The 26,409-nt window shown below is 39.0% G+C and overlaps 1 protein-coding gene across 1 annotated transcript in view; it reads left to right on the top strand.

Moving 5' to 3' along the window:
- The window catches only part of LOC140463266 (uncharacterized), a 40,119-nt gene that overhangs the window by 11,261 nt on the left and 2,449 nt on the right, over positions 1–26,409 (top strand). Inside the window, exons 3-20 of the mRNA XM_072557025.1 lie at positions 720–746; positions 3,942–3,959; positions 6,761–6,787; positions 8,157–8,285; positions 10,191–10,214; positions 11,460–11,477; positions 13,112–13,129; positions 13,486–13,497; positions 13,640–13,762; positions 15,224–15,247; positions 16,274–16,300; positions 17,873–17,995; positions 19,926–19,949; positions 21,197–21,214; positions 22,856–22,873; positions 23,230–23,241; positions 23,384–23,506; positions 24,954–24,980. Coding sequence (XP_072413126.1) covers positions 720–746; positions 3,942–3,959; positions 6,761–6,787; positions 8,157–8,285; positions 10,191–10,214; positions 11,460–11,477; positions 13,112–13,129; positions 13,486–13,497; positions 13,640–13,762; positions 15,224–15,247; positions 16,274–16,300; positions 17,873–17,995; positions 19,926–19,949; positions 21,197–21,214; positions 22,856–22,873; positions 23,230–23,241; positions 23,384–23,506; positions 24,954–24,980 — 792 coding nt within the window. The remainder of the gene's footprint in view (positions 1–719; positions 747–3,941; positions 3,960–6,760; positions 6,788–8,156; positions 8,286–10,190; positions 10,215–11,459; positions 11,478–13,111; positions 13,130–13,485; positions 13,498–13,639; positions 13,763–15,223; positions 15,248–16,273; positions 16,301–17,872; positions 17,996–19,925; positions 19,950–21,196; positions 21,215–22,855; positions 22,874–23,229; positions 23,242–23,383; positions 23,507–24,953; positions 24,981–26,409) is intronic.

The raw sequence follows: 26,409 nt of genomic DNA on the forward strand, positions 1-26,409 counted from the left end.
CTAGAGGAATTAAGGGAGGGTTAGTTAAATCTGTTGGCTAGGTGGCTAGAGGATGGTGCAGAATATCACCATTTGCACAGATGATCCCACAGATCCCAAGTATGGTAATTGTAGGAATCATCCTCCACACCTTGTCCAATATTGATATTGTGGTAAAGCAATCCTTGGACAATGAGGATGCTATATCAGGAGAGAGATAGGGAGTAAACTGTGTAGATGCATTCTGTTTGTTTCAACTAGATAGGATAAGGAAGACAGAGTGGGTCACAGTTTCATGTTGTATAAGGGCAGATGGGAATAGATGTTAATAGAGTCTAATTATCTTTCCCCAAGAAGGGTGATTGCTCAAGCAGTGGAAACTAATTCACTGAGTTCCTTAAAACAACACCTGAACTGGCTTCTGGCTAGGATGGAATCACCTCATGCGAAAGTTTGGTATTGAAATCTAGGAAGGCTCTACTGGATAATTTCACTCAAGTGCGAACTTTCCTTCTTTCATAATTTGCCTGAGATTTTATTTTATTTCTGGATGGTGGTGGAGCTGTATACATTGTGTCATGGGTGACAGACTGGCTGCATATGTGAGTCTTTGGTCCTGTCCTTTTGTTCATAAATGCCAATAGTACCCAATGTTAACTATTTCTCTTTCTGACTGTTAATGGTAGAGTATGCCTCAAAATAATTGCAAAGTCAAATAAGCTGAATGTGTTCCTTTACAGGATACTGTGATTCCTATCTCACATCAGGTCAGTACTATTTAAATTCATTTTCTTTTCATTTGTTGCTTTGTGCATTTTCTGATGATATGTCTGTTGCATCAATTAATCTTGATTATTGTATTTGGCGAATTAGGAGACAGTTTTAAAATAAGGATTTAAGATGGAGATGGGGGAATTGTTTTTCTCTCAGACATTAGTAAGTTCCTGGAATTGTGTTCCCAAAAATGATAGAGTCAGAGTGATTGAGTATTGTTAAGGCAGTGATAGCTAGATGATTAACGTAGAAGGGAGTCAAAGAGTAACGGGGTAGGCAAAATGTGGAACTGAGAACACATTAAGATCAGCTATTATCCTACTGAATGACAAAGCAGGCTCAAGGGGCCAAATACTCTTCTTCTGCTTCTAATTTATATTCTTGGGTGGGGTTGGGGATGGGGTGGGGAAGGGGAGCTTCCTTTAATGCAGTCTGGAACCTGCTCAACCTGTACTGTTCACACCCAATTTTTTTGCCAGCTTAGGAGCTAAACAAAGAATTGCCATTTTGCTGATGACTTTTGGATCTACAAATGATCCCAACTGCACATACTGTCGCTGGGCGAAGCTCACTCTGCACACACTGCCCTGCTGCTGTTGCATCTTAACGCTCTTCTTCCAGTGTCTGAACAAAGCAACAGAGTAAACACAATAAGCTCCAATAACTTGTCTCTAAAAGAATACTAACTGGGTTGGCCAGCATTTATTGCCCATCCCTAGTTGCCCTTGACAAGGTAATTTGAAGACAACTAATTCTTCAATGGCATCTGCATGCAATCAATCAAAATGTGAACTCAGAACCCGTCATTGAGATAACTGTACCTTTTAAAACTCGGGCACATATTTGTATGATAACCCTTCAGGAAATGTCAAAGAATAGTTGGGCCACATATGTAAGGAAAGATGTGCTTGCCTTGGAGGGGATCCAGAGGAGATTTACAATAATGATGCCAGGGATGAAGGACCTGTCATATGAGAAGTGATTGAGGATTATGGATCTATATTTGATGGCGTTCGGAGGATGTGGGGAATCTTATTGAATACTAAGAGCCCTGGATAGAGTAGAAGTGTAGAAGATGTTTTCACCAGTAGAAGAGACAAGTAATCAAGGACACAGACTCAATCAAAGGCTGATCCTTTGCAACTAAGATGAAGGGGAATTTCTTCAGCCAGAGGGTAGTGAATCTGTGGAACTCATTGATGTGGAAGGATGTGGAGCCAAGTTATTGTATGTCTTTAAGACAGCGATAGATAGTTTCTTGATTAGTAAGGAGATTTGGGGCTATGAGGGAAGGCAGAAGAATGGGTTTGAGAAACATATCAGTCATAATTGAATGTTGAAGCAGATTTGAGATGAAGTAATTCTGCTCCAAAATCTTAATGGTCTTGTGGTGTCACCCTTGTTGTTTAATCTATCCCTTCCATTCATAATTGATACTCGAGTGGAGCCTCCTCATTTGCATCTACAGTTACTTTATCTTTTAATGGAATTGCCTATTCCTTCTCCATCATATGTTTGTTTGGCTTCCCCTTAAATATCTATGGCATTTTAAATACCATCTGCATGTGATAGCAAATACAACAGTCTCACCATTCTCTAGCTGAGGATGATTCTTTTTCTGAATTGCCTATCTGAGTTTGCAATGACAATATTGGTTTTCCAATATTGCCTATCCCTCAACTGTAAAGTCTCGAACCTTGAGCATGTCGACATCTGCCAGGTCCCCATTTTTCCTGGAGCTCCCTTTTTGAATCCCTCTGGTTAGATTGGTGCCCCTATTTTAGTACTTTATAAAGACATAAAGGACATCTAATGTGAATATGCTAGGCAATGGGAGCATTAGTCTAAAACAATTTGCATAAAGTTATATCAGACCAAATCAATCTTCTTTCTTTAAGGTGGTGAAAAGGATCACATGGGATCGAAACTTGAAAGGACATGACAAATATACTTGTTACTAATGCATTATTTTTAATCTTTTGACAGAGAATCCTTGTCCATTTAACCTACTCATGCCCCTCATAATTTATTAGACCTCTTTAAGGTCACTTCCAAACCTTTGATGCTCCAGGGAAAATAGCCCCAGCCTATTCAGCCTCTCTAAACACATTCAATGATTCACTGTTCTGAGGTAGAGTATCACATAGAGCAATCATTTTTTGAGAAAATAATTTTTTTTCTCTGCTCTGTCTTATGTGTTTATACTAAAACGTGAATCAAAGTGTGTCAGGGACCATTTATTGTTCTATTTCCTCCTGGTACATCAGCAATACCACTTCTCCTGTATGACACAGAGTTGCTGGTCTCAGAATGATCACTGCTCCAAGAGTTGTGTCTTCTTCCTTGAGAGGGTAAAATGCCAGGGCATCATAGGTGATGGAGCAAGTGTTGGTAAATGGGAGAGTATAGTTTGGTTTTCTCAGGTCAGCACAAACATGGTGGGCTGAAGGGCCTGTTTCTATGCTGAATGACATTATGACTCTTTCTGTGGAGGTCCCACTTCATACAAATGAGATTGGCCATCTCATGAAATACTAAAGTGCAATGATCTGGTCAAGTTGTATGGGCTTGCCTCAGTAATTATACTATGGAGCTGGGAGCCTACTCTTATTGTACAATCAATCCCTACTATTCTTGCTGTAGTGTAGCCTCCTCATGTACTTCTTCATTCATGCCTTTTAATAGAACTTTCTCTTCTTTCTCGATTGTAAGCTTGTCGCGCTTCTATTTTCATTTCTTATTGGATTTCAATTACCATGTACATTGGAAATAGTCTCGCCACTCTCCAGTTGATGATTTTTTTTCTGGATTGCCTGTTTGTTTTCTCAATGACAACTCAATATTGTTTTCTAATGTTGTTTATCTCTGCCTTGGAAAGTCTTGAACCTTGAACATGACAACACTTGCTAATTCTCCACTTTTTTCCTGGAGTTACCTGTTGAATCCCTCCAGTCAGTTTGGTGCCCCTGTTTTAATATCAGATCAACACTTAATAAAGTTGTAAGGAGCATCCTATGTGAATATGTTGGGTGATGGGAGTATTAATTTAGAATAATCGGCATAAAGTTATATCAGATCAAATCAATTTCTTTCTTTAATGCTGTTAAAAGGATCACATGGGGTCTGAATCTTGAATTGATATGGAAAATGTTTTTGTTACTAATTCATTATTTTTAATGTTTTGACAGAATCAACATCAGCAACAGGCATGTGAAATATCTTCAAGATTCACATTTCAATCATTAAAGTTCATTACATATGTTTTGTTTGCTTCCCCCAACACTTGCCATTCACCCCCACACCCACCTCCAATTCCTAATCATTACCCCTGATAACTTTATACACCATTCTTGCTCTAAATTGCTTTGAATTTATTCAATGATTCGCTGCTCTGATATACATTATTGCACAGAGCAACCAGTTTCAGTATTTGTTCTAAAATTGCATTTTTTTTGATTCCCCAACAAGGAGCAACATCATGGGCTGAATTTTTAGGAGAGAAAGTGGTCATGTTTATGGCTAAAATTAGCTTAGTGTTGTGTTGATGGTGTGCATGCCAAAGTGAATCCAATATATTGCCAGACCTACTTGGGACCGGGGCCACCTATTACAGAGTCATACAGTCACAGAGATGTCCAGCACAGAAACAGACTTTTCAGTTCAACTCATCCATGCTGACCAAATATCCTCACCTAATCTAGTCCTATTTGCCAGCACTTGGCCCATATCCCTCTAAACCCTTCCTATTCACATACCAATCCAGAAGCTGTTTAAATATTGTAATTGTACTAGTTTCCACCATTGTATCTGGCAGCTCTTTCCATACACACACCACCCTCTGCCTGAAAAAGTTGCTCCTTGGGTCGGTTTTAAATTTTTCCCCTTTCACCCTAAACCTATGTCCTCTAGTTCTGGACTCCCCTACATTGCTGAAAGTACTAGTCTTGAAGCAAAGCACACTTTACTCATACACTGTAGTTCAAATTCATCAAAAGAAATAAGTTGGAATAAAACTCTACTGGAAAACTTGACAGTAATAGATTGTTTAACTACAGGTGAACAATCCATTATCCGAAATGCTTGGGACCAGCTGGTTTTTGGAATTCAGAATTTTTCAAATTTCAGAATAAGTGACATTTTGATGTTTAAATTTTTAAAACTCTTACCAAACAGCAGATACACTGTGAGTAAAACGAGCCCTGTAACAGAATTGAAGCCTGCCAGTGCTGGGCCATTCTCCCACACATCACATTTGAGTGACACGCATCAAGTGGGTGTGGAGTTTGATTAACTGTTTGCACGCTAAACAACCTTGTTAATGAGAAAAAAAATTTCATGTAAACAACTTCAGATTTTAAAATTTTTTGGACTTCGGGATTTCGGATAAAGGATTGTCTACCTGTACTAAACACTAGCTATTGCAATATTGTAGCATTCCATTAACACACTTAAGTAAAGGCAAATTCAGTAAAATAGATAGTCTCATGCAATCCTCCAGTCCAGGATGAAAACCTTCAAAAGAAAACAGAGTTGCAGGGAAAGATATACTACAACTTCCAAACCCTCTTCAGGACCCCAGCAACTGTTACTAAAAGCCAAAACTAAAAACTCTGGCTCTGGGGGAGCTTAACCCTGTCCATTCAGGCTACTTCTATTGCTCCAACTTTTTAAAACAAAATCTGAAGGCCTCACAAGCTGTTTATTTTATTAGATTCACACCTTTTCCCCTCTTTGAACCTCTTCAAAGAAAAGGACAAAGTGCATCTCTTAAAGCCATTGTGCTGTCACATTGCATATCAAGTCGAGAGTGGTTTAATCACTAACTGGCTCCTCAGTATACTGTTCTGGAGATGTATACCACACTCCACATTGGTACACACCAGGAGTTCATGCTTTGCATCATTAATGTTGATTTGGTTAATATTGTCTATATGCAATTTGGGATTACCCATAACTGTATTGCCCACAAGCATTGTAGTGCACTTAAATTCTTGATTTCATGTACCTTACATTAATACTACAGTCTTGCTTATAAACAACTGCCAGTGATTGCTATCCTGATACAGGGATACAGGGATACTGGGAGCGGCCACCTCTCCTTGTGTGACACAGAGCTGCTGGTCTCAGACTGATCACTGCTTCAAGAGTAGCGTCTTCCTCCGTGAGAGCATAGAATGCCAGGGCATTGTAGACCAGGGAGCAAGTGCAGGTATAGTTTGGAATGTGTATATCAGCAGAGACCTGGTTGGCCGAATGGCCTGTTTCTATGCTGTATGCCTCCATGACTCTACGTGTAGAAGTTTCACTTCATACAAATCAAAGGGCTATCTCATGAAAGACTAAAGTGAGCCAACCTTGTCAAATGGTCTTGGGTTCGCCTCAGTAATTATGCTGTGGTGCGGGGAATCTATTATTGTTATACAGTCTATCCCTACCATTCTTGCTTGTATATCAATGAGCTTATGGATTCTCCTCATATACTTCTTTATTCACATCTTTTAATGAATTTTTCAACTCCTGCTCGTTTGTACACTTATCTGGCATCTACCCATTTATCCACAGGATTTCAATTATCTTCTACATCTGCTAAAGTCTCACCGCTTTCAGTTGAGAATGTTTTATCTGTATTAATTGCTTATTTTCTCAAAGACAGCTTCATATTGATTTTCTAGTATTGCTTTTCCCTGAACTGGAAAGTTTAGAACCTTGAACATTTTGTCACCTATCAATTCTCCATTTTTCCTGGAACTCCCTGTTTACATTCCTCCAGTCAGATTGGTGCCTCTATTATAATACTGGATCGACAATTAATAAAGTCATAAGTGACATCCTATGTGAATATGCTGGGTATTGGGCACATTACTTTAAACAACTGGCATAAACTTGTATCAAATCAAATTAAACTTCTATCTTTAATGCTATTGAAAAGGGTGACAAGTGGTATGATGCTCGAATGGATATGGCAAATATTCTTGTTACTAATTCTTTATTTTTAATGTTTTGACAGTCATCCCCGAAACAACAGGGCCAGCAGGTATGGAAAATATCTTCAAGACAATGTATTGATTTACTTATCAATGATTAAAGTTCATTTCATGTACTTTGCCTACTTCCTCCAACACACCCCACAACACTTAATCATTACCCCGATACCTTGATAGACCGACGTTGGTCTAAAGTACCTTCAACATATTCAATTATTCACTGCTCTGATGTAGAGTATTACGTAGAACAACCACTTTTGGGGAGAATAAATATCTTCTCAGCTCTATTTTAAGTGTTGATGCTAAAATATGGACCAAAGTGTGGATACATTTGTATCTGTGGATACATTTCCTCCTGGTACACCAGTAGTACTGGGAGTGACCACCTTTCCTGGTGTGACACAGAGTTGCTGGTCTCAGACTTGCCACTGCTCCAAGAGTTGCTCTCCCTCCTTGAAAGCACAGAATGCCAGGTCATCATAGTCTATATTCAAAATGCAGGGAAATAGTTTGGTTTTTGTATGTCGGCATTGACATGGTTGGCCGACCATTGCTGTATGCATCCATGACTTCATGGGAAGGTCTCACTTCAGACAAATCAAAGGGCCATCTTACAAAAGACTGTAGTCAGGTGAACTTGTTAACTGGCATTGGGTTCATCTCAGTAATTATGTTGTGGTGCTGGGAAGCTATCCTTGGTGTACAATCTATCACTGCAATTCTTGCTGGTACTGATGCTCCGCTGGAGCCTCCTCATAACCTTTTTTACTCATGTCTTTTAATGCACTCATCCATTCCGTCTTGATCATACGCTTGTCTGGCTTCTACTTATACGTCCAAAGGATTTCAACTATCATCTCCAATCACTCGCTCACTGAGGAGCTTCTTTTCTGAATTGCCTGTTTGATTTCTCAATGACAATTTAGAATTGATTTTCCAATATTACTAATCCCTCAACTGGAAAGTCTAGAACCTTGAACATGTTGACACCTGCCAATCTTTCCTGGAGGTCCCTCTTTGAATCACTCCAGCCAGATTGATGCCACTAGTATAATACCGGATCAACACTTAATAAAGTCATGCAAGGCAGCCTATGTGAAAATGCTGGCTGATAGGAGTACTATGTTGAAACAGTTGACATAAAGTTATATCAGACGGAATCAATCTTCTTTCTTCAATGGTGTTGAAAGCGATCACATGATGTCTGAGGCTGGAATGGATATGACAAATATTCTTGTTACAAAAACATTCTTTTTTATATTTTGCTGTGGCCCCTATAACAGCATGGACAGCATGTATGCAAGGTTTCTTCAAAATAATGTATTGATCCATTTTCAATGATTGATGTTCATTATATTTCTCTGGTCATTGTAATCTGAAACTTTGTTTATAATTAACATAACTTCAAACCTAACACAGCATTCACTGTTGGTTCATGCCGATACAACTGTGGAAGATATTCATCAGGATGTTCCTGCGATCACAACTGTGTTCACAACGGCAACTGCTGCCCAGATTTCTGTTATCAATGTCCTAACATTAATTCTGGTAAGTGGTTTTTTTAAGTAAATATTTAAATTTATATTTATTAGTGTATTATCATTAACACAATAGGTGATAAATCTGAGAATGGGACATCAAGAAAGCTTGTTTCTCCTTTTGTGAATCAGTGGAGTTGAGTTCAGGTAATGTGTGGTTTCTTTTCTTGCAGTGTATGGTGTATTCCAGGATATTATGTCAGGACAGGTCTGTTCTGTATTGTTTCAAAAACCTGTTTGAGTCAAAAAAATACTTCCATCATGCCCAGGTTAGGAATGAGTTGATACAGTCCTGATTTTGATGAAGGCATTGGGCAGGCATTCGAATTATGACACATTATATCATCAGGAACATCCACCTTCCAGTCGGGATTAGATTTCAATTGGGTTTTCAAAAGGATGAGAATCTTGAGAGTTTTTCCTGATGTTTAGAATTGCTGACACTTTCAGGAAATAGTTTCCCATGTGATAAAGGTTTTCCTTTGTATTTCAAGGGTACAGCTCCAATCACTTGCTCTCTTTCATATTGCTTGACTTATCATCATCATGGGGGTCAGTTAGATCAGACGGCTGGATGGGGCCATTTTGTAAACAGAGTGACACCATCTGTTTGGTTTCAATTCCAACATTGACTGAGGTTTCCATGAAGGATTCTCCTTGTCAGCCCTTGTCAGCATGGGGAGTGGTGACCCTCAGGTTAAACCACCAACAGTCATGTCTCTCTCTCTGTATTCACAGAGCAGCCCTATGGTCTGGTAGGAGGATGGTTAATGATCATTCTCCCAGGCCTGCAGTCAGTGTGGCAGCAGAGAGGAGGATATAATACAAGGACAGAGGAGAAGGAAAGGGAGACAGCTCTCTATACAATGCTATATTCACCCAGGGTCCTCAAGGAACAAACTCCTGACATCAACATCACCAAAGAAAAACATCCATGACAAGTCTCATTTCCAAAACATGTGCTCATTGAAATTTCTCACCACGAACAGAGAAAGCTGTCTTGTCAGTGACTGAGACAATAATATTCACCTCTCAATTTGCCATCTGCTTTATTACTGGAGGTCTAGATTAGAGTGGTGCTGGAAAAGCACAGCAGGTCAGGCAGCATCTAAGGAGCAGGAAAATCGACATTTTGGGCAAAAGCCCTTCATCGAGAATGAAGGCAGGGAGTCTTGGAACTTGCAGCTCAGCACCATCCTCATGACCTGTTTGTGCTACCCACCTACCCGCTTCACCCTCCTATCTAACCGATCACCTTCAACCCCACCTTCATCGACCTTTGTACTCTTGGCTAGCTTCTCTCCAGCCCCACCCTCCTCCCATTTATCTCTCCAAACCAGAGGCTCCCTGTCTTTATTCCTGATGAAGGGCTATTGCCTGAAATGTCGATTTTCCTGCTCCTCGGATGCTGCTTGACCTTCTGTGTTTTTCAAGCACCACTCTAGACTCTGATGTCCAGCATCTGCAGTTCTCATTTTTGCCTAGTATTACTGGAGGTGACAGACCCTGTGAGAAACCATGTAAGGTTGTTTATACTGTGTCTTTGGTCAACTATGGTTTTGTCAGCCTAAATACATTTACATTGTACAGGCTATAATTGACTGAATATACATGGCATTTAAGTACAGAGATTAATCATTAATAGCAAAGACATGCACTGCTGAATTTGTGTTGGTGTGCACACATTTCATTTTATTTCTGGATGTATAAATATTGTATATCTTGTGTCTTGGCTATGATAGGCCACCTCTGATCATTTTCTCCTCATTAATTGTTTGTCAAGGTTAATAATATGTGATGTTTGCAATCTCTTTGTAAGTGTCATGTGCTATTTGAATATTTTTTGTGTAGAAATGGTAAAAGATTCTTCTTACATGTTTGACAAATTCACTAAGTTGAATTATGTTCCCCTCAGGGTACTGTGGATACACAACAGCAGGTCAGTACTAGTTAAATTAAATTGATATTATTTGTTGGTTTGTACATTTGGGGACACTGTCAGTCACAATAACTTGATCTTGATGATTATGCTCAGCCAACCACAACACTGATTTGGTAAAGTCTTTCTATAGTTTGTATAAATACTCTTGTTTATCTCTGTAAACTTGATGTCATTTGAAACTCTGCTGCCCATTTTGTGTTTGAGATATAGCTGGCCACTGGACATAATGATCCAATCACACCACTACCTCCACCATTTCTAAGTGTGTGGGTAAATTGTCATGTACCTAGACTGCTGTCTCTGACCAACATTTGCAGTATCATTCTCAAGCACAAGATAAAATAGACATTTATGACCTCATCAAGAAATTGCCTGATTATTCTTTCTCTTCTTTAATTTTGTTCAAAAGCACCAAATGATTTTGGAGCTTCAACATTTATGGAATCAGCATAACACCTACGTGAGATGAGTTTGAAGCAGGAGCAGATCATTCCACCATTCAATATGAGCACGAACTTCCAAGTTCCCCAGAAACAATGAATCATTACTCCAATTACCTTGGAGACAAAATTAGTCAAAATGCTTTGAAAGTGGAGTCTTGGAATCTCAGAGATGTACAGAATAGAGACAGTCCCTTCGGTCCAACTTGTCCTTTGCCAACTAGATATCCTAAATAAATTTAGTCTCATGTTGCCTACATTTGGTCCATATCCACTAAACCCTTCCTATTTATATACCTATCCAATTGCCTTTTACATGTTGTAATTTGTACTAGCCTCCACCACTTCCAGTGGTGGCTCATTCAATACACGTACTACCCTTTGTTGGAAAATGGTACCCCTTAGGTCCCTTTTAAATCTGTCCGCTCTCATTTCAAACATATGCCCTCTAGTTTTCAACTCCCCCACACAAGGCAAAGAACGTGTCTGTTTAACTTAGATATACCCTCGTGATTTTATAAACCTCTATAAGGTCACTTCCTCGCCTTGGACGCTCCAGGGATAATAGCCCCAGCCTTTGCAAATTTTCCAAATATATTCAATGATTCACCGTTTTGAGGTAGATTATCCCGTAAAACCATCACCTTCTGAGAAAATAATTTAAACTAATTGGCATAAAGTTATATTAGACTGAACCAATCTTCTTTCTTTAATGCTGTTAAGAGGATCACATGGGGTCTGAAGCTTAAAGGGTATGGAACATATTCTTGTTACTAATTCATTATTTTTAATGTTTCAACAGAAACATCAACAACAGCAGGTATGGAAAATATGTTCAAGAAAATGTTCCTATTCACTTTTCAGTCGTTAAACTTCATTACACATGTTTTACTTGCTTCCCTAAGATCTCCCACTCAAGCCCACATCCACCCCCAATAGATTGGTGTTCCCTGTTATAATACCAGATCAACACTTGATGAAGTTAGAGAAAACATCCTTTGTGAAAATGGTGGGTGATGGGAACATTAATTTCAAACAATTGGCAAAATGTTGTATCAGACCGAATTGTCTTCTTTCTTTAATATTGTTAAAATGATCACATGCTGTTTGGCCCATATCCCTCTAAACCCTTCCTATTTATATACCTATTCAATTGCCTTTTATATCTTGTAATTTGTACAAGCTTCCAGCACTTCCTCTGGTGGCTCATTCCATACATGTGTTACCCTCTATCTGAAAATGTTACCCCTTAATGCCCCTCTTAAATCTTTCCCCTTTCATTTCAAGCATGTGCCCTCTAGTTTTCAACTCCTCCACCTCAGGACAAAGAACGTATCTGTTTAACTTAGAAATGCCCCCCACGATTTTATGAACCTCTATAAGGTCACCTCCTAGCTTTGGACGCTCCAAGGAAAATAGCCCCAGCCTTTGCAGACTCTCCAAATATATTCAATGATTCACTTTTTGATGTAGATTATCACGTAGAACCATCACCTTCTGAGAAAATCATTTTTTTCCATGCTCTGTCTTAAGTGTTTATACTAAAATGTAGACCTAAGTGTGTCAGGGGCCATCTACTGTTCCATTTCCTCCTGGTACACCAGCAATACCAGCTCTCCTGGTATGACACAAAGCTTTTGGTCTCAGACTAATCACTGCTCCAAGAGTTGTATCTTCCTCCTTGAGAGTGTAAAATGCCAGGGCATCATAGGTGATGAAGCAAGTGCAGGCAATTGGGAGAATATTATTTGGTTTTTACAGGTCATCACAAACAGGGTGGGCTGAAGGGCCTGTTTCTATGCTGAATATATGACTCTTTCTGTGGAGGTCCCATTCCATACAAATGAGGGCCATCTTATGAAACAACAAATTGCATTGATCTGGTCAAGTTGTGTTGGCCTTGCCTCTGTAATTGTACTGTGGTGCTGGGAGCCTACCCTTGTTGTAAAATCAGTCCCTACCATTCCTCTGGTATTGATACTGTAGAAGAGCCTCCTCATATGCTTCTTCATTCATGTATCATAATAGAATCTGTCTCACTTCTACTTTTATATCTGATCGGATTTTACTTATCATATACATTGGCAATAGTCTTGCCACTCTCTAGTTAAGGTTTACTGTTCTGAATTACTTGTTTGATTTCTCAATGACTATTCCATGGACAGTCATGAACCTTGAACATGACAACATTTGCTAATTCCATTTTCCCTGTAGTTTCCTGTTGAAACCTTCTAGTCAGATTGGTGCCCTTGTTTTAATACAAGATCGTAACTGAATAGAGGCATAAATGATGTCCTGTATGAATAGTGTGGGATGATTGGAGCATTAATTTAAAATAATTAGCATAAAGTTATATTAGACCAAACCTTTCTTTAATGATCACATGGGGTCTGAAGCTTGAAGGATATGGCAAATATTATTGTTACTAATTCATTATTTTTAATGTTTTGACAGAAACAACAACAACAACAGGTATGGAAAATATCTTCAAGAAAATGTTCCTATTCATTTTCCAGTCATTAAAGTTCATTACATATGTTTTGCTTGCTTCCCCCAACACCTCCCACTCAACCCCACAACCACCCGCAATAAATTAGTATGTTCCTGTTCAACACATCATAAAGTCAGAGAAAACATCCTATGCGAAAATGCTGGGTGATGGGAGAATTAATTTCAAACAATTGCATAATGTTATATCAGACCGAATCACCTTCTTTCTTTAATGTTGTTAAAAGGATTACATGATGCCTGAGGCTTGAAGAGATATGGCAAATAGTCCTGTTACTAATGTATTATTTTTTATATTTTGACCGTGCTTCCTGGAACAGCAGGGACAGCAGGTAAGGAAAATATTTTCAAGAAAATGTATTGATCCACTTTTCAATGAAGAAAGTTTATTATATTTCTCTGATTATTGTAGTCTGTAACTTTGTTTATAAGCAAAATAGCTTCAGACCAATCTTAGCTTTCACTCCATTACAGATATTGTTTCATGCCAATATAACTGTGGAGGAAGTTTCGCACTGTGTTCCTGCGATTACAGCTGTGCTTACTATGGCAACTGCTGCCCAGATTTCTGTGATCAGTGTTACTACATTAATTCTGGTATGTGGACTTTTACTGAATATTTAAATGTATATTTGTTTGTGCATTATCATTGTACGTATAGGTGATAAGCTGTAGAATGGGACATGTAGAAAGCTTTTGTGTAGTTAAGTTCAGATAGTGTGTGATTTCTATTCTGCAGTATGTGGTGTATTCTATGATATTATGATCAGGACAGTTCTGTGCTGTAGTGTTTCAAAAATCTGGATCAGCCTGAAGCACGGTGGCTGAGAAGTAGTTTTGCATCACACCCAGGTTTCCAGTGAGTTGATGCAGTCCTGATGTTTGGTGAGGGTATTGGACATGCATTAGAACTAAGTCCTGGAAATTATACAGTAGATCATCAAGAACATCCATCTTCCTGTCAGGGTCAGATTTCAACTGGGTTTTACTAAGAATAAGAGCATGAAGAATTTCTCTTGATGTTTAGAATTGGTGACATTTTCAGCGAGTTGTGAAGGCCTTGCTTTGTACTTCAAGTGTTCAGCTCAGATTGCTTGCTCTTTGTCATTGTGTTGAATGTATCATCCTCATGGGGGTCAGTTAGATCAGTTGGCTGGATGGCTGTTTTGCATTGCAGACTGATGTCATCAGTCTGGTTTCAATCCCTGCACTGACTGAGGTTTCTATGAAGGAGTCTCCTTTTCAGCTGCTATGCTTAATTGTTGTGGAGTGACCCTCAGGTTAAACCACCACCAATGTCTCTCTCTAACAACAGAGCAGCCTGATGGTCTCAGGAGCCTATGTTCCCTCATCATCCTCCAAGGCCTGCAGTCGTGTGGCAGCGCAGATGAGAATGTGATACAAGGAGAGAGGAGGAGGAAAGGGAGAGAGCTCTCCACAAACAATGCTGTATTCACTCAGGGTCCTCATGTAACAAATTCCTGACATCATCCTCACCAAGAAACAACTTCCGTGATACCCCTCATTTCCAAAGCCAGTGCTCATTGAAATTTCTCACCACTGGCAGTCAGAAATTTACTGTCAGTGACTGTGACCACAATGTTCACTTCTTAATTTGCCATCCACTGCTTTATAGGAGGTGGCTGACCCTGTGAGTGAGCAGAATAGGGTGCTTATTTTGTCTTTCTGGTCAACTGTGGCTTTGCCATATTATACAGGATATCATTAACTGAATACTCGTGGTTTTTTAAGTACTGTATTTAAATACCAAGATGGCACCATAACAGCAAAGACATGCACTGCCAAATTTATTCGGGTGTGCTGCACATTTCATTTTATTTGTAGATGTACATATATTGTATATATTGAATGCTATGTTTGACAATCTGCCCCCAACGCTTGTCATTTTGTTCTCATCATTTGTTTGTCAATCCCACAACATCTGAAATGTATTGTCTTTTTCTCATGTATTATATTGAAATTTTTATGAGTCAGAACTGTAAAAGATTCTTCCTATGTACTTGACAAATTCAATAAGTTGAATATGTTCCTCTACAGGGTACTGCAGTGAATTCTCAACAAGTCAGTAAGACTTTAATAAATTTTATTGAATTTGTTAGTTTGTATATTGGGGATGCTATGCCTATCATAATAATTGATTGTAATGAGTGTACTCAAAGAATCACATCTCTGGTTTCATATAGTATTTGTGTATTCTGTCTAACTCCTCCATATTATTGCAATAATCTAAACATCATCTAAAAGTCTGTTGTCCCTTCTCGGTTAGGGATATTACTGATTATCTGACATAATGATCCAGGGCATTGTCCCGAGGGGCAAGTAGGAGTAAATGGAATGAGCATAGTTTGGTTTTTCCAGTTCAGCACAGACATGGTTGGCTGAAGAGCCCATTTCCATGCGATCTGACTCTGTGTCTTTGTGTGGAAGCCCCACTTCATAGAAATGCAAAAGTGAGTTGATTTGGTCAAATGGTGTTGGGCTCGCCTCAGTAATTATACCATGGTGCTCGGAACCTAGCCTTGTTGGATACTCTATCCCTAACCTTCTTGCTGATTTTGATACCATAATGGAGCGTCCAGATATACTTCCTTATTGACGTCATTTAATAGAATTTTCTATTTCTTCTGGATCGTATACTTGTCTCGCTTCTACTTATGTATCTATCGGATTTCAATTTTTATCTACATCTCACCGTTCTGTATCTGATGATGTGTTTTTCTAAATTGCCTGTTTGATTTTTCAAAGACAATTCAAAATTGTTTGTTATGTGTTGCTTTTCCCCCTCCTAGAAAGTCTTGAACCTTGAACATGTTGACACCTGCTAATTTCCCATTTTTCCTGAAGTTCCCTGTTTGAAGCCCTCCAGTCAGATGACTGGATGAACACTTAATAAAGTCAGAAAGGACATCCTATTTGAATATGTTGGGTGATGGGAGCATTAATTTAAAAGATTTGGCATATAGTTGAATCAGACAAAATCAACCATCTTTCTTTAAGGCTGTTGAAAAGGATCACATGATGTCTGAGGCTTGAAGCAAAATGGCAAATATTCTTGTTATGGATACATTATTCTTAATGTTTCGACAGGTTTTACTGAAACAACATTGACACCAGGTATGGAAAATATCTTCAAGAGAATGTATTAATTCATTTTTCAATGATTAAGGGTCATTAATGGCGATTTCATTGTTTCCCCCAACCCCAACCTGAGTCATGACCCCACCTCCCCAAAAGCCTGATCATTACCCCTGATATCTTTGTAGACCAAACTTTGTCTAAATTACTTTGAACATAATCAATGATTCAGTGCTCTGACATAGAGTATTACACAGAGTAATGCTCTACAGGAAAATAAATTTCTTCTCAAATCTGTCTTCGGTGTTTATTTGAAAATTATAACCCGTGTTTTTGGATTGCCCAACAAGGGGCAATATCATGGGCTGGATCTTATGGGTGACCTGTACGAGAGAAAGCAATCATATATATGGCTAGAATTAGCTTGCTGTGGTGTTGATGGCGTGCCTGCCGATGTGAAACAAGCATTATGCTAGTCCTACACTGGATTTATGTTCCATTTTGCCCTGGTACACCACCAAAACTGGGAGTGGCCTCCTCTCCTGATGTGATACAGAGGTGTTGGTCTCAGAATGATCACTGCTCCAAATTTGGGCCTTCATCCTTCAGAGCATAAAATGCCAGGGCATTGTAGACTCTGGACTAAGTGCAGGTAAATGGTATGAGTATAGTTTGGTGTTTGTATGTCAGCATAGACATGGTTGGCCGAATGGCCTGTTTCTTTGCTGGATACCTCCATGACTCTACATGTAGAAGTCTCACTTCATACAAATCATAGGATCAAACCATGAACAACTAAAGTGAGCCAATCTTGTCAAATGGTCTCGGGCTTGCCTCAGTAATTATGTTATGGTGCTGGGAACCTATCCTTGTTGTACAGTCTATCCTTACCATTCTAGCTTGTATATTGATGCGCTTATGGAGTTTCCTCATAAACTTCTTTCTTCACGTCTTTTAATGGACGTGTCTACGCCTACCTGATTGTATACTTGACTGGCTTCTACTTGAATATTCATATGATTTCAATTATCTTCCACATCTGCAACAGTTTCACCACTATTAGCTGAGGATGTTTTTTTTTAATTGCTTGTTGATTTCTCAATGAGAGTTTAATATTGATTTTCTAGTATTTCTTATCCCTGAACTTGAAAATCTGGAACCTGCAAATTCCCTAATTGAACAGCTCTCCGTCCAAATCCCTCCAATCAGATTGGTTTCCTGGTTATAATACTGGTTCACCACCTTATAAAGTCAGAAAGGACACCCTATCTGAACATGCTGGCTGAAGGGAACATTAATTTCAAACAATTCGCATACCGTTATATCAGACCAACGTGTTTTCTTTCTTTACTGTTGTTAAAAGAATCACATAATGTTTGAGGCTTGAAGAGGTGTGGCAAATAGTTCTGTTACTAATGCATTTTTTTTTTATATTTTGACTGTGCTTCCTGGAATAACAGGGACAACAGGTAAGGAAAATATTTTCAAGGAAATGTATTCAACCACTTTTCAGTGATTAAAGTACATGACATTTTTCTGAATCCTGTAATCTGTAACCTTGTTTATAGTCAACGTAACTTCAAACCTAACTCAGCATTCACTATCTAATAGAAGTCGGTTCATGCCGATACAACTGTGGAGGATATTCATCAGGATGTTCCTGCGATTACTATTGTGTTTACAACGGTAACTGCTGCCCAGATTTCTGTTATCAGTGTTCTCACATTAATTCTGGTAAGTGATTTTTTTAAAGTGAATATTTAACTTTATATTTGTTAGTGCATTATCATTACAAAAACAGGTGGTCAGCCTTAGAATGGGACTTCAAGAAAGCATGTTGCTCTTTTGTGAATCAGGGTAGTTAAGTTCAGATAATGTGTGGTATCTTTACCTGCAGTGTATGGTATAATCCATGATGTTATGTCAGGACAGCTCTGTTCTGCACTATTGCAAAAATTGGGGTGAAAAATATGCTTCCATAGTGCATTGATTTGCAGTGAATCGATACAGTCATGAATTTGACGAGGGCATTGGACAAGCATTAGAATTATGTCATGGTAGTTACAGAGCATATCATCAGGAACATCCACCTTCCAGTCAGGATCAATTGGATTTTCATAGAAATGAGAATCTTTAGAGTTTTTTCATGATGTTTAGTACCAGTGACACTTTCAGGAAGTATTTTCCCATGTGGTGATTTACTTTGTAAATCAAGGGTACAGCTCCAATCACTTGCTCTCTTTCATGTTACTCAAGCTGTCATCATCATGTGGGTCAGTTAGATCAGATGACTGGATCGACCAGATTGTGATACAGAGTGACACCATCAGTGTAGTTTCAATTCTAACACTGCCTGAGGTTTCTATGAAGGATTCTCCTTGTCAGCCCCTACCCTTGCATGGGGAGTGGTGGCCCTCAGGTTAAATCACCAACAGTAGTCTCTCTCTCTCTCTCTCTTTCTCTCTCTCTCTCTCTCTCTAATGACAGAGCAGCCATATGGTCTGGTAGGAGGATAGTCATTGATCATTCTCCCAGGTCTGCAGTCAGTGTGGCAGCATAGAGGAAGATATGATACAAGGACAGAGGACGAAGAAAAAGAGAGAGCTCTCTATACAATGCTATGTTCACTCAGGGTCCTCAAGGAACAAACTCCTGACATCAACATCACCAAGGAAAAACATCCATGACAAGTCTCATTTCCAAAGCATGTGCTCATTGAAATTTCTCACCACGAACAGAGAAAGCTGTCTTGTCAGTGACTGAGACAATAATATTCACCTCTCAATTTGCCATCTGCTTTATTACTGGAGGTCTAGATTAGAGTGGTGCTGGAAAAGCACAGCAGGTCAGGCAGCATCTAAGGAGCAGGAAAATCGACATTTTGGGCAAAAGCCCTTCATCGAGAATGAAGGCAGGGAGTCTTGGAACTTGCAGCTCAGCACCATCCTCATGACCTGTTTGTGCTACCCACCTACCCGCTTCACCCTCCTATCTAACCGATCACCTTCAACCCCACCTTCATCGACCTTTGTACTCTTGGCTAGCTTCTCTCCAGCCCCACCCTCCTCCCATTTATCTCTCCAAACCAGAGGCTCCCTGTCTTTATTCCTGATGAAGGGCTATTGCCTGAAATGTCGATTTTCCTGCTCCTCGGATGCTGCTTGACCTTCTGTGTTTTTCAAGCACCACTCTAGACTCTGATGTCCAGCATCTGCAGTTCTCATTTTTGCCTAGTATTACTGGAGGTGACAGACCCTGTGAGTAACCATGTAAGGTTGTTTATACTGTGTCTCTGGTCAACTATGGTTTTGTCAGCCTAAATACATTTACATTGTACAGGCTATAATTGACTGAATATACATGGCATTTAAGTACAGAGATTAATCATTAATAGCAAAGACATGCACTGCTGAATTTGTGTTGGTGTGCACACATTTCATTTTATTTCTGGATGTATAAATATTGTATATCTTGTGTCTTGGCTATGACAGGCCACCTCTGATCATTTTCTCCTCATTAATTGTTTGTCAAGGTTAATAATATGTGATGTTTGCAATCTCTTTGTAAGTGTCATGTGCTATTTGAATATTTTTTGTGTAGAAATGGTAAAAGATTCTTCTTACATGTTTGACAAATTCACTAAGTTGAATTATGTTCCCCTCAGGGTACTGTGGATACACAACAGCAGGTCAGTACTAGATAAATTAAATTGATATTATTTGTTGGTTTGTACATTTGGGGACACTGTGTCAGTCACAATAATTTGATCTTGATGATTATGCTCAGCCAACCACAACACTGATTTGGTAAAGTCTTTCTATAGTTTGTATAAATACTCTTGTTTATCTCTGTAAACTTGATGTCATTTGAAACTCTGCTGCCCATTTTGTGTTTGAGATATAGCTGGCCACTGGACACAATGATACAATCACACCACTACCTCCACCATTTCTAAGTGTGTGGGTAAATTGTCATGTACCTAGACTGCCGTCTCTGACCAACATTTGCAAAATCATTCTCAAGCACAAGATAAAATAGACATTTATGACCTCATCAAGAAATTGCCTGATTATTCTTTCTCTTCTTTAATTTTGTTCAAAAGCACCAAATGATTTTGGAGCTTCAACATTTATGGAATCAGCATAACACCTACGTGAGATGAGTTTGAAGCAGGAGCAGATCATTCCACCATTCAATATGAGCACGAACTTCCAAGTTCCCCAGAAACAATGAATCATTACTCCAATTACCTTGGAGACAAAATTAGTCAAAATGCTTTGAACGTGGAGTCTTGGAATCTCAGAGATGTACAGAATAGAGACAGTCCCTTCGGTCCAACTTGTCCTTTGCCAACTAGATATCCTAAATAAATTTAGTCTCATGTTGCCTACATTTGGTCCATATCCACTAAACCCTTCCTATTTATATACCTATCCAATTGCCTTTTACATGTTGTAATTTGTACTAGCCTCCACCACTTCCAGTGGTGGCTCATTCAATACACGTACTACCCTTTGTTGGAAAATGGTACCCCTTAGGTCCCTTTTAAATCTGTCCGCTCTCATTTCAAACATATGCCCTCTAGTTTTCAACTCCCCCACACAGGGCAAAGAACGTGTCTGTTTAACTTAGATATACCCTCGTGATTTTATAAACCTCTATAAGGTCACTTCCTCGCCTTGGACGCTCCAGGGATAATAGCCCCAGCCTTTGCAAATTTTCCAAATATATTCAATGATTCACCGTTTTGAGGTAGATTATCCCGTAAAACCATCACCTTCTGAGAAAATAATTTAAACTAATTGGCATAAAGTTATATTAGACTGAACCAATCTTCTTTCTTTAATGCTGTTAAGAGGATCACATGGGGTCTGAAGCTTAAAGGGTATGGAACATATTCTTGTTACTAATTCATTATTTTTAATGTTTCAACAGAAACATCAACAACAGCAGGTATGGAAAATATGTTCAAGAAAATGTTCCTATTCACTTTTCAGTCATTAAACTTCATTACACATGTTTTACTTGCTTCCCTAAGATCTCCCACTCAAGCCCACATCCACCCCCAATAGATTGGTGTTCCCTGTTATAATACCAGATCAACACTTGATGAAGTTAGAGAAAACATCCTTTGTGAAAATGCTGGGTGATGGGAACATTAATTTCAAACAATTGGCAAAACGTTATATCAGACCGAATTGTCTTCTTTCTTTAATATTGTTAAAATGATCACATGCTGTTTGGCCCATATCCCTCTAAACCCTTCCTATTTATATACCTATTCAATTGCCTTTTATATCTTGTAATTTGTACCAGCTTCCAGCACTTCCTCTGGTGGCTCATTCCATACATGTGTTACCCTCTATCTGAAAATGTTACCCCTTTATGCCCCTCTTAAATCTTTCCCCTTTCATTTCAAGCATGTGCCCTCTAGTTTTCAACTCCTCCACCTCAGGACAAAGAACGTATCTGTTTAACTTAGAAATGCCCCCCACGATTTTATGATCTTCTATAAGGTCACCTCCGAGCTTTGGACGCTCCAAGGAAAATAGCCCCAGCCTTTGCAGACTCTCCAAATATATTCAATGATTCACTTTTTGAGGTAGATTATCACGTAGAACCATCACCTTCTGAGAAAATCATTTTTTTCTCTGCTCTGTCTTAAGTGTTTATACTAAAATGTAGACCTAAGTGTGTCAGGGGCCATCTACTGTTCCATTTCCTCCTGGTACACCAGCAATACCAGCTCTCCTGGTATGACACAAAGCTGTTGGTCTCAGACTAATTACTGCTCCAAGAGTTGTATCTTCCTCCTTGAGAGTGTAAAATGCCAGGGCATCATAGGTGATGAAGCAAGTGCAGGCAATTGGGAGAATATAATTTGGTTTTTACAGGTCATCACAAACAGGGTGGGCCGAAGGGCCTGTTTCTATGCTGAATATATGACTCTTTCTGTGGAGGTCCCATTCCATACAAATGAGGGCCATCTTATGAAATAACAAAGTGCATTGATCTGGTCAAGTTGTGTTGGCCTTGCCTCTGTAATTGTACTGTGGTGCTGGGAGCCTACCCTTGTTGTAAAATCAGTCCCTACCATTCCTCTGGCATTGATACTGTAGAAGAGCCTCCTCATATGCTTCTTCATTCATGTATCTTAATAGAATCTGTCTCACTTCTACTTTTATATCTGATCGGATTTTACTTATCATATACATTGGCAATAGTCTTGCCACTCTCTAGTTAAGGTTTACTGTTCTGAATTACTTGTTTGATTTCTCAATGACTATTCCATGGACAGTCATGAACCTTGAACATGACAACACTTGCTAATTCCATTTTCCCTGTAGTTTCCTGTTGAAACCTTCTAGTCAGATTGGTGCCCCTGTTATAATACAAGATCATCACTGAATAGAGGCATAAATGATGTCCTGTATGAATAGTGTGGGATGATTGGAGCATTAATTTAAAATAATTAGCATAAAGTTATATTAGACCAAACCAATCTTCTTTCTTTAATGATCACATGGGGACTGAAGCTTGAAGGGTATGGCAAATATTCTTGTTACTAATTCATTATTTTTAATGTTTTGACAGAAACAACAACAACAACAGGTATGGAAAATATCTTCAAGAAAATGTTCCTATTCATTTTCCAGTCATTAAAGTTCATTACACATGTTTTGCTTGCTTCCCCCAACACCTCCCACTCAACCCCACATCCACCCGCAATAAATTAGTATGTTCCTGTTCAACACATCATAAAGTCAGAGAAAACATCCTATGCGAAAATGCTGGGTGATGGGAGAATTAATTTCAAACAATTGCATAATGTTATATCAGACCGAATCACCTTCTTTCTTTAATGTTGTTAAAAGGATTACATGATGCCTGAGGCTTGAAGAGATATGGCAAATAGTCCTGTTACTAATGTATTATTTTTTATATTTTGACCGTGCTTCCTGGAACAGCAGGGACAGCAGGTAAGGAAAATATTTTCAAGAAAATGTATTGATCCACTTTTCAATGAAGAAAGTTTATTATATTTCTCTGATTATTGTAGTCTGTAACTTTGTTTATAAGCAAAATAGCTTCAGACCAATCTTAGCTTTCACTCCATTACAGATATTGTTTCATGCCAATATAACTGTGGAGGAAGTTTCGCACTGTGTTCCTGCGATTACAGCTGTGCTTACTATGGCAACTGCTGCTCAGATTTCTGTGATCAGTGTTACTACATTAATTCTGGTATGTGGATTTTTACTGAATATTTAAATGTATATTTGTTTGTGCATTATCATTGTACGTTTCGGTGATAAGCTGTAGAATGGGACATGTAGAAAGCTTTTGTGTAGTTAAGTTCAGATAGTGTGTGATTTCTATTCTGCAGTATGTGGTGTGTTCTATGATATTATGATCAGGACAGTTCTGTGCTGTAGTGTTTCAAAAATCTGGATCAGCCTGAAGCACAGTGGCTGAGAAGTAGTTTTGCATCACACCCAGGTTTCCAGTGAGTTGATGCAGTCCTGATGTTTGGTGAGGGCATTGGACGTGCATTAAAACTAAGTCCTGGAAATTATACAGTAGATCATCAAGAACATCCATCTTCCTGTCAGGGTCAGATTTCAACTGGGTTTTACTAAGAATAAGAACATTAAGAATTTCTCTTGATGTTTAGAATTGGTAACATTTTCAGCGAGTTGTGAAGGCCTTGCTTTGTACTTCAAGTGTTCAGCTCAGATTGCTTGCTCTTTGTCATTGTGTTGAATGTATCATCATCATGGGGGTCAGTTAGATCAGTTGGCTGGATGGCTGTTTTGCATTGCAGACTGATGTCATCAGTCTGGTTTCAATCCCTGCACTGACTGAGGTTTCTATGAAGGAGTCTCCTTTTCAGCTGCTATGTTTAATTGTTGTGGAGTGACCCTCAGGTTAAACTACCACCAATGTCTCTCTCTAACAACAGAGCAGCCTGATGGTCTCAGGAGCCTATGTTCCCTCATCATCCTCCAAGGCCTGCAGTCGTGTGGCAGCGCAGATGAGAATGTGGTACAAGGAGAGAGGAGGAGGAAAGGGAGAGAGCTCTCCACAAACAATGCTGTATTCACTCAGGGTCCTCATGTAACAAATTCCTGACATCATCCTCACCAAGATACAACTTCCGTGATAACCCTCATTTCCAAAGCCAGTGCTCATTGAAATTTCTCTCCACTGGCAGTCAGAAATTTACTGTCAGTGACTGTGACCACAATGTTCACTTCTTAATTGGCCATCCACTGCTTTATAGGAGGTGGCTGACCCTGTGAGTGAGCAGGCTAGGGGGCTTATTTTGTCTTTCTGGTCAACTGTGGCTTTGCCATATTATACAGGATATCATTAACTGAATACTCGTGGCTTGTAAATACCAAGATGGCACCATAACAGCAAAGACATGCACTGCCAAATTTATGCGGGTGTGCTGCACATTTCATTTTATTTGTAGATGTACATATATTGTATATATTGAATGCTATGTTTGACAATCTGCCCCCAACGCTTGTCATTTTGTTCTCAGCATTTGTTTGTCAATCCCACAATATCTGAAATGCATCGTCTTTTTCTCGTGTGTCATATTGAAATTTTTCCAAGTCATACTGTTGAAAGATTCTTCCTAAGTACTTGACAAATTGAATAAGTTGAATATGTTCCTCTGTAGGTTACTGCAGTGAATTCTCAACACAAGGTCAGTAAGAGTTTAATAAAAATTATTAAGTTTGTTGGTTTTTATATTTGGGGACGCTGTGCCTATCACAATAATTGATCATAATGAGCGTCCTCAGAGAATCACATCTCTGGTTTCTTGTAGTCTGTGTGCGTTCTGTCTAAATCCTCCATATTACTGCTGTAATATAGACACCACCTGAAACTCTGTTGTCCATTCTCTGTTCGGGGTATAACTGGTTATCGCACATAATGATCCAGTAACACTGCTATCTCCACCATCTCTGAGCGTGTGGGTAAATTGTCATGTATCTAGACTATCATCTCTGACCAAGGCACAAGATAAAATAGACATTAATGACCTCATCACGAAACTGCCTGATTACTCTTTTTTCCTTTATGTTTGTTCAAAAGCATCAAATGATTTTGGAGCTTCAACACTTATGGAATCAGCATAAAACCTGCATGAGATGAATTTGAAGCAGGAGCAGGTCATTTCGCCCCTTGAGATATTGCCATCATGCAATAAGAGAATGAGCTTCCAATTCCCCCACAAGCACTGAATTATTACCTGATTCCCTTTTAGACAAGATTAGTCAAAATACCTTGAACATATTCAATGATTCACTGCTCTGAGGTAGAGTATCACAAAGAGCAATCATGTTCTGAGAAAATCAAACTTTTCTCCACTCTGCCTTAAGTATTTATACTAAAATGTGGAACAAATGTGTTGGGGCTATTGATTGTTCCATTTCTTCCTGATACACCAGCAATGCCAAGAGTGGTCACCTCTCCTGGTGGTCACAGAGCTGCTGGTCTCAGAGTAGGGGTCACTGCTCCAAGAGTTGGGTCATCCTCCTTGAGAGCATAAAATGCCAGGGCAGTGTTGGCTAGGTGCGAGTGTAGGTAAATTGAATGAGCATAGTTTGGTTTTTCCAGGTCAGCGCAGACATGGTGGGCTGAAAGGCCCATGTCCATGCTGTATGGCTCTATGTGTCTTTGTGTGGAAACCCCACATAGAAATTAGAAGGCCATCTTATGAAATACTGAGGTGAGTTGATTTGGTCAAAAGATGTTGGGCTCACCTCTGTAATTATACCGTGGTTCTAGGATAGTATCCTTGTTGTACACTCTATCCCTAACATTCTTGCTAATTTTGATACCATAATGGAGCCTCCTGATATACTTCCTTATTGACGTCTTTTAATAGAATTTTCTATTACTTCTGGATCGTATGCTTGTCTTGCTTCTACTTATATATCTGTCGGATTTCAATTTTCATCTAAATCTTCAACAGTCTCACCGTTCTGTATCTGATGATGTGTTTTTCTAAATTGCCTATTTAATTTCTCAATGACAATTCAAAATTGTTTGTTATATGTTGCTTTCCCCACTCCTGGAAAGTCTTGAACCTTGAACATGTCGACACCTACTAATTTCCCATTTTTCCT

Source organism: Chiloscyllium punctatum, chromosome 38, assembly GCF_047496795.1.
Source record: "Chiloscyllium punctatum isolate Juve2018m chromosome 38, sChiPun1.3, whole genome shotgun sequence".
Lineage (NCBI taxonomy): Eukaryota > Metazoa > Chordata > Chondrichthyes > Orectolobiformes > Hemiscylliidae > Chiloscyllium > Chiloscyllium punctatum.